This window comes from Labrus mixtus, chromosome 3 (genome assembly GCF_963584025.1).
Source record: "Labrus mixtus chromosome 3, fLabMix1.1, whole genome shotgun sequence".
NCBI lineage: Eukaryota > Metazoa > Chordata > Actinopteri > Labriformes > Labridae > Labrus > Labrus mixtus.
The window spans coordinates 13,310,771-13,320,064 of NC_083614.1; the positions used below are offsets into that span (position 1 = coordinate 13,310,771).

Here is a 9,294-nt window from a genome sequence, read left to right on the forward strand (position 1 = left end):
TATGCTTAACTGTATCGTAATGTTTATCATAATCAATATGCTACACACGTGTGAGTTTTTTAAAGTAACTATTCTTTGTCTTTCCACAAGTAAAGTGGACATAGTTTTTTTTATTCTATTATTATTATTACTAACTTTCTTCTTATATTTAATGACAGTAAATACGTTTGTCTTTGACTTGTTGCTGATTATCTTTGCGCTCCCTTTTGAACTGTTGTAACAACCAAATTTCCCCCTATGGGGGATTCATAAAAAGTTATCATAGTCTTTATTTTTATACAAAATATATAAAGAGAAGGGTTATGTTCTGTTTACATTAACGTATCATGGCATTTTTGTATTTATTCATATAAAGATTATAAATACTCGATCAATAAAGAACCCAAATGCCGAAATGGAAAGGTGAAGAAACATCTGCAGAGCTGCCTCTCCTCCTCCAGCTGTTTGTGTCATAGACTGTTTGTGTTCGTTTCTGGTGTTACGATGTATAGAGTGACCGTGCTATCTGGTGCTTTTCAGCCAAATACGTTTTGGTTGTCCTAGCTAGTTACAACAGGCGTTGAAGATGGAAAATATCCTAACAAATGTCTCTTCGTTTAGTTGTTAAAAGAAGCCATATCTAATTAGAATTTTTGACATAATAGAAAATCTAAAAAAAGAAGCATCAGTCATAGATCAGTTGTTGTAACTACGGAAACGACAGACGCATGGCTGAAAGTCTCCAGTTAACACGGTCACTCTTTAACCCGGTACACCGGTTAGCCGACACAGAGAGAAGACGAGCAGCTAGCATCCTCCGTGATGAGAACCCGGTGTCACCGTCCGGTCAGGATCTGACATGAACTACACAATACCTTGAAACCAGCCTGAACACTGAGCACCTGGATTCACACCTGACACCGTGTGTTTGAGTTCACCTGCGTCGAGGGAGTCAGATCTTCTGTGAAACAGCAGGTAGCTAATCGTATTAGCTTAGCTGAAAAGCTAATTATGTCAGTGGCCTGCAAAGCTAGCTGAATTAGAAGCTAGCGCTCTTAGATTTCTGTTTTCAGTTTGAATATTTCGATATAATAGTGTAGAAGGTCAAATGTAGCTAGAAAACACATTTATGCTGACAAATATCTAAACCAGCCAATGTTGCTAATTGCTGTGAAGTGATAACATAGCTGCCCCTCATAACAGCTGTTTACAGAGAGGATAACACAGGAAGGTACACACAGGTTTAAAAAGAAAGCTGTACACACAGGTTTAAAAAGAAAGCTGTGCACACAGGTGTCGAGTTTATTTCTGTCATTGAAGAAGTCTTTGGTTAAAGTCTTTACATTATGGGGTCTGCTGTAACGCTTTTAAAATGTTCTCTACTCAGAGAACAACAATATTACATTTTATTAAACACACACCTAGGGTTGTCTTGATTTTTATTTCTCTGCAGACTCATCCGGGGATTACTTCAGCATACATTCACCTCATGATCAGACCGGCATTGTAACACTATATGTTGGTTTAAAATGGGGATCAGTACATAGTTCAGCTCAAGGATTTGGGGTGGCCACTGGGGGTGGCAAATCAGATTTGTGGAGTAGGTGGGTGGGGGTATGGCCACCCCTGAGATCTGCCACTGCTTATTAGTACAACTTAGACAGTGTGGAGGAGTGAGTTGCAACTTTTGATACTTAAAAAACAATAAATTACTCAATATTGGGTGCCTAAGACTTATAGTTGTGTTGCTGTGGTTTTAAAACAGGTATAGATATTGTTTGATTTTAATAGTATTATATCGAAGTTTAAAATTCTGGTATCCCAACAACCCCACTTACAACTGTTTTTTTTTTTTGCCTTATTGCTAAAAGATAATTACATGGGGGCGTTGGATAGTGTAGCGGTTAGGTTGCGGGCTCCCTGACATCTACAGAGGTTTATGGTTTGCTGCATGTCACCACCCACTCTCTCCTCCCAACACTTCTTTATCTAATAAAGGCAACGATGGCCCAAAAAACACAACTTAAAAATGCTTTAAAAGATAATTACATATACATATAATTAGAAGCAAGAAGTGAGATGTTAGAACTGACTCTAACCCTGGAGACCGTTACAACACCAGTCCGAGAAGGCTGCAAAGTACCGACTTACTTTGGCTTTGTGCCTCAATAATCATAGAATTCTAATATGCACTGTGTTACAATTGTATTTTAGTTTTATTTATTTGTTCAAAATATTATTTGTCACAGAGAGTATTTAGTATTGGAGGTTTGTTCGCACAGATGATAAGTAGGAATGGTATTTCAACTTTGATGTGATTCTAGTGAAAATCAAACACTATCGATACCTGTTGGATACCAAACCCAAAATAGAATTCCAACACACCCAGGACTTGATGGATTCATTCCTCTCCTGCACACCTGTCTTATGAAATAGATGTATCTTTTTAAAGCTCAGGTACTTTTGGATACTATCTATAATAAATGTCTAGTTTAAAGTTACTGTACAGTTCTTCAGTTCCTTTATTTTTCAGTTTCAGTATGTTTTTTTACATTCATAAAACAAGTTGTTGTAAAAGGCCTCATCATACCAGCGGGGGAGAGAAGATCTTTTGTTCGGGAGCAACCCAGAAAAAAAACATCACACGCAAGTTGCAGACTATATGTCAAATTACACCCCGTCAGAAAAAAAGCTTTCCTAACTCAAAACAAGTAAACATCAGTTATTGTTCAATGTGTCCTCTGTATTAAGTGTTAGAGAGCATGTGCAGCAGAGTGTCATTTCTCTAGCATTTTTCTCAAACTAGTAACCAGTAGGTGGTCAGTATGAATCATCTTTACTTTCTGCAGAATTCCTCTGTATTAGATTCTTCTCTTAAATGTGTTTCTGTGATCTATTGTCCTGGAAGACTGGGCAGTACAGCAAAATAGTAGATAATAGTATGATATAATTTGAGAATGCTGCTAGGGATTGAAGTGTCCTGATTATGAAAGTAGTCCAAATAAAACCAGGCTTGTTCTATCACATGTCACTCATTTTTAGGGCAGTATTCTGTTCGTAAAGTAAAGACAATACAAATTGATAAAAAACTAAACATTGCTGTTTTATGTTTAATATTGGTGTCTAGACAATGCTGTCCTGTGACAGGCTCATGATCTAACATTATCAAGTAAAAAAAGTCCAAATTTATCATCGTTTTCATGTAATTTTATACCCTATCAAGATCATGTTATCTCTGCCCAATAGTCCTGTCACCACACATCTTTGGTCCAAACCTGGAATAACTTTGAATTGTTTTATGGATTGCACCTTTAAATGATCCTCTCAGTAAATAAACGAATGTTTCTTAACTCTTCATTCTTGGCTTCTCCATCTCCATCCTTCTCCTCCGCCTCCTACTCCTACTTCTTCTCCTTCTCCTTCTCCTTCTCCTCTTCTTCCTCTGTTTACTGGAAATTTCTTCTCCTTCTCCTTCTCCTCCTCCTCCTCTTCTTCCTCTGTTTACTGGAAATTTCTTCTCCTCCGCCGGCCATCTGAAGGCCTTTTTCCACCCACAGAGCCAGAACAGGACGCTGCTGAGAAATCCACAGTGTCAGGCTGAACTGGATTCAATGGTACAAGTCGTACAGTTGACCTGACAGAGCTGGTGTGTGTGTGTGTGAGTGTGTGAGTGTGAGAGAGAGAGAGAGAGAGAGAGAGAGAGGGGGTTAAATGTGTAGTTCAGTTTCACAGAGGAACTTTATTGTGTTGTTGTGGCACCGTGTGGAATGAGTAACATCCAAAGTACAGACTCGAGGGGGTAAATCTGGAAGAACAGCATGTTTTTAACTTCAGACACAGAGCAATGATGACATTTCCTTTCACAGTCCCTGAGAGTCAACACCAGAAATATATAGTTCTTACTACTTTGTTTACTGGCCCAAAAGAATGTTTCACAGACATAATGGAAGAAACACGTCCTGAGAAGGTTCCTGAGCTAAATATTAGATATCAAAGAGGAGGGATGGAATCAGCTGTGTGTCTAAAAACAAAGTTAGACTGCAGAACAGAAAGTTTTTGGAGTTAAATTCCTCCTCAGATTGCTTCCCCATGTCTCATTATCAGACACTGCTCTGTTCAGACACTTCATGCTTTGTTCTGCTGCAGACTGGATCTGTCTATGCCTATACCTGCAACTTAAATCACTCACCTACACCCACCAGTGTCTAAGTTTAGCAGCTGTGTGTGTGTGTGTGTGTGTGAGAGAGAAACAGATCTACAGTGGTGTTGTTCTGGTCCTGACTAATGACGTCCTCCTCCTCCTTTCCTGCAGAGGGAGCCGGATCTGGAGGAGCAGCCTGAAGACAACATGCCCCCCAAGTTTAAAAGACACCTGAACGATGACGAGGTCACAGGATCAATCCGCAGTGAGAGGGTGAGACGGGGAAGAGGGAGGGAGGTGTTTGAAAAGCTTAACCAAAATAATCATAATTTTAGCACAGTGATTAGAGCTGGTCCACAACCTCATAATTTAATTCGATTTAAATTCTTTGGGTCACAATTCCATTCGATATCGATCAATATGCTTCGATATCGATTAAGTGATACATGCAGGTACACTCATCACAGTACCTTCTGATATTTGTTAAATAATTATGTGTGCATTGTTTGTATAGGTTTAGAACAGACTGACTCAGAAATGTATTTTATTGTTGCATTATTCTTTAATAAAAAAATTATAAAACATTAAGTACAATATGATCTAAAGTGCACATTTGTGCCTGCGCTGAATTTGCAGCAAAATCGTAATAAACATAAAAGTGCTTTAATGACATTGACAAAAATATGTGAAGTGCACAATTGTGCCCGACCTGAATTCACAGTGCCCCCAGTGGAGAGGGACGTCATTACAACGATCTCAAGATTTCCCTGAATCGATATTGAATTGGGAAAATAATAATTGCAATTCATAGATGAATGGATTTATTTAACTTTTCTGCCCGAAAATAACACCAGGTGGACACAGGCCCTTACATCAAAACAAGTAATGAAAAAAACATTGGTATCTTCAGTTGGTTAAGTGCTTAATTAACCATCTGTATCGGCCCTGGTGCATCGGTGGAACTATTTTCCAAATACAAATAAACTATTTTTGGAGGATTCTGATAATCAGATACTCCTGCAACCAAAAGTCTGTTTCTCATCAGCATGATTACTCCCTGTCCTCCCTCTCTTCCTCCTCCTGTTCCTCCCTCCTCTGTTCTCTCTGTGTAATGCTGTTTGTTTTCGAGTGGAAGTGGGATCAAAGCTGAGATTACAGAGAGAGTGGCGTAACAAAAAGCTTTCTTCCACCTTCATTCTCTGCTTTTACTGCCTCACCTCCGGCCCTCTGATAATAACTACCAGATCTCCCTCACGGCTCACAAACTACACCGTGGAAACAGAGAGAGTCAGCGCCACGACTTACATAATTCTTTATGGTCATATGGTCACCATCCCCTCAGCGTCTCCGCACATCACAGTTTATTTCCAGGAGTATAAATGTCTCTTTATGCTGGCAGCTGTGAACGTGACCTTCTGTCTGCTCTTTGTAGTGACAGGATTACAAGAACTCACGATAAAGAGATTGAACTTTCACTAGCTCTGAATACTATAACTCAGGTGGGTCCAATACTGCCTCTACACTTGTGAAACTACAAACTGTTTGCATGCTCGGACTCCTGCTGATCATCTTACATGATAGAGTAAGGTAGTCACAGTTTCAATACTTTGCTACTTTATTCATACCACATGTTTCATAGTTATACAATCTGAGATCAGTGATTGAGTGTTTTTAAAAGTACAGAAGCTTTTAAAAAACTACAAATCTTGAGTCATATTTAAACGAAGGTGGCCATGAGAGATCAACCGGTTGGCGAGTACTGATATTTTTCAAGTCCTTTTGGTGGATCATTGGATGCTGCCTGCCAATGCCAATGTCAGAAAACTGGAACCCTGATTGACTACGCGTCAGACACCAACTACATCACCCAAAATGTTGCAAACAGATTAAATCTGAGGAGTGATAAAGTCTCATTAGGTGTCCATGGAGACGGAGGTAGAGAAATGAGGGTCAACAGTAGAAGACATCGTCTCAGAGTAGTTTTGAAGTAACCCAGGGGCACAGAAGAAGGTCACCAACTTGTTTGTTATGGTCTTAATGAAATAGCCTACAGGCACAGTCATCAAACCTGAGCAGCTGAAGACGTTCTTTCCTAAAATCCAGCTGGAAGACCTGAAAAGACCTGAAAACATTGAGCTACTCATCAGCCCGCGTGAAGGTACTTCTTAGGACTTTCCCCATAAAGAGAGGAGATCGTCGGGCACCTCGTCTTGTGGGGCAGCCCGCGCGGAAAAACTGTAGGAAAAGCTGGAGCTCACCCAGATCTCTTTGAGGTTGTGGAAATGGCAGCACACAAGTCCTCAGCACACTTTCCATGAGAAACGCTGCAGTGAAATATGGAAAGATCATCGATGTGCAAGATGAAACCAAGAGGACAGACAGTTAATAGACAGAGAGCAGAGGAGGTGACACTGTATAAATTGCCCAAACATGTTGGCAACCGAAACATTGCCAATGTATCAGTATTTTAGCCAGTGTGCAGGAATTTGCCTGCAAATTTTGGTATTTGTAAAGCAAGATATTAGTGAAAACGAGTACCTAGGAGGACTTCTATTTTTGTTGCCGTAGCATCAAATAGGGATCGATATCGTTTCATTTTTACTAGTTTTGTATGAAAGTTTAAATTCTGGTGGTGTGACAATGCTAAGATAAAGACTCTTCCCTTTCAGCAGCAGTGAATAAATTCCTCCTGTCTCATCCTGGTCCAGCTCTCCTCAGAGGATTTAGTGCAGCTGTCCTCTCTGATTCTCCCTGAATGGCATTTTACAGTCCCTTATGCCAGTGATTGAAGCCAGCAGTGGTTAAATAGTGATCCTCTCTGTTCCCTCACCTGAGTGTGTTTAGGTACAGCCAGACTCTGCAGCAGACTGACTGTCCTCTTCAGAGTCTTTACTGAGCACTACAGCAGAGCAGCAGCACTCTTTTATTGTCAGTGAGTCATCATAATGCAGTGCAGTATAATAAGAAGTTATCTGTCCATAATCTGCCTTCTAAAGATCATTTATGAATGAGTAGAGCTGCTCTCCGTCCTACGGTGGAGTCAGTGAAATCAGTTTAACATCTTTTCTGTTTTGGGGCCTTTAGATTTCCTTCTGCAGCTCTTCCCTGAAATTAAAACATTTGTAGTTGTTCAGATCAGTCTGTAAATCATTTAAAACTCCAACACTACGTGTCCGATGTCCTCACCACATAGACCGTTTGGTGCATGTCGTCTTCACTCTCTCTTCCCCATGTGTCCTGTCCTTTGGAATTTTTTGTCAGTAAAGACAAACAACTAGAGAGGCATTGATCAACACAGCTACCAGATACGAATGAGTCCAATACTGACCGAAATAGATGAGCAGATATCAGTGAGAGTCAGAGCAGTCATGGGCAGATCCATTCAGTTCTGTCTCTACATACGTGTCCTATGTCATGCAACAGCAGCATGGACGGCCATTTTTCATGGAAGAAAGAGGGAGAGAAAGTGATAGATCTTATAAGATTTTTAATTTTGCTACACCAACACTGTCTAAGGCTACTCTCAAAATCTGTGTTCATCGCTTAAGAGGTTTTAACAGAAGCCGTATTATCCGCAAACATCTCCTCCAATCTAAACCAATCAGACCTGGTAATAAAAAACATTCAAACACAAACTAAAGCAGGTTCATGTGAATACTCGTAGTTTATCTACTTATCCATCAATCTCTTTTATGCACCTCAGATTCACTTTTTATGACCAAAGTTTTTAGAAGACATCCACTCTGTGAACCAGCAGCTCAAACAATGTGTGACGTGGGCATTTACTCCTGCATGAACATCAGGGGCAGTCAAAAAACTGCAGACTAACTGGCTATTGTTGCTCTTACTGCTGGTTGATAGCCTTTAAGATAGAAGGTTACTTAATTGACTAGCTTTAATACAACTTGTTAATTAAATGTTGGAAATCTGCAATGCAGTCAGGATCAGCTGATACCCAAAGACCTGGTTTTGGGACAGTTAAGGATGAATAAAATCAGAGCGATGAATCCTTTTTGAATCTACTCTTTGTCTGCAACCAAGCAATTCATTACACACCGTTGTTATCTTGCAAACAGGACGGGGAATCAGGGACGATCGGGCAGATAACTTTACTGGTCACGCTGGCACAGGCTGCAGCATCTTCCAAGTTCAAACCCTTTTGTTATTCAGTGAAGAGTACAGCAGGAGATGTCTTCCATCAGGATACTGTAGTTTGTCTGATCGCTGATCTTTTCGTGTTTTACAGAGGAATCTTCTGGAGGAGGATTCTGATGAGGAGGAAGACTTCTTTCTGTGAGTTTGTGTGAAGATATTTTCTCCTCCCACACATTTTAACAAGACATAAGAGACAGAATATTAATATTGATTGTTGTAGCCAGAGCTGGACATGAATAGATTTTTAACGAGGACATTAGTTCCTTGTTCTTTAGAGAGCTTCATGATGGTACTTCATGAACCCCACGAGAGAGAACACAGTGGTGATATATCAAAATGTTTGAATCATTTGTAGTTTTATTTAAAGACAGACACATGTGTAGTTTAGAGTTTTTAAGTCATCGTTCTCTTAAGAACTCACATCTATTGACTTTGTAAAAATATTATGTTACAGTTTTAAAAAGTGACCATGTTAATTGGCGACTGTTAGTCGATGTTGCTTTGTTAATTTTTTTTATTGTAATGTCTAAAATACCAGTCATATATGTCTGTAACTACGACAACCACAGACATTCAGCTGAAAGTCGGCAGTTAACATGGTCACTCTTCAAAGCGTAACACCGGTTAACGTCAAAGTTAACTTCGGTTCATAATTAACAGAATGAACTGCTCAAGTTAAATTCTTTATTGACTGTGCCCATTTCTGGTTGTAGCACGGTAAACTGAGTCCAAACAAGTTGTTCAGAATACTTTTTATTAACGTTTTTCAGTGCAAGTTAAAATGACAAACAGAACAATGAAACAAACCAGCTCAGACACATGACACAGACACAGAAGAGTAATCACTAAAATGATGGTCAGAAAACAGTAATATGGACCATACATCTAATCTTAGTCCCCAGTTTATCAACCACCACTTTACAGGAAGGCAGCATCAACAAGGTTTATAAAGAAAAGGTGAGGTTTCAGGAAGATTAGCGTTACAACAAGGAGACAAAATGAGAAGCTAAGACCTCTTT

The 9,294-nt window shown here is 39.6% G+C and overlaps 1 protein-coding gene across 2 annotated transcripts in view; it reads left to right on the forward strand.

The window, feature by feature from the left end:
* The first annotated feature begins 546 nt into the window (after window positions 1-546).
* vamp4 (vesicle-associated membrane protein 4) overlaps window positions 547-9,294 on the forward strand; it is a 15,735-nt gene continuing 6,987 nt past the window's right edge. The window contains exons 1-4 of one of the 2 annotated variants that reach the window (XM_061032115.1): window positions 547-954; window positions 3,519-3,593; window positions 4,292-4,393; window positions 8,367-8,413. In XM_061032115.1, the coding sequence (XP_060888098.1) occupies window positions 3,591-3,593; window positions 4,292-4,393; window positions 8,367-8,413 (152 nt within the window). In that variant the 5' untranslated portion in view covers window positions 547-954; window positions 3,519-3,590. The remainder of the gene's footprint in view (window positions 955-3,518; window positions 3,594-4,291; window positions 4,394-8,366; window positions 8,414-9,294) is intronic. The other variant, XM_061032117.1, reaches the window with a different exon arrangement.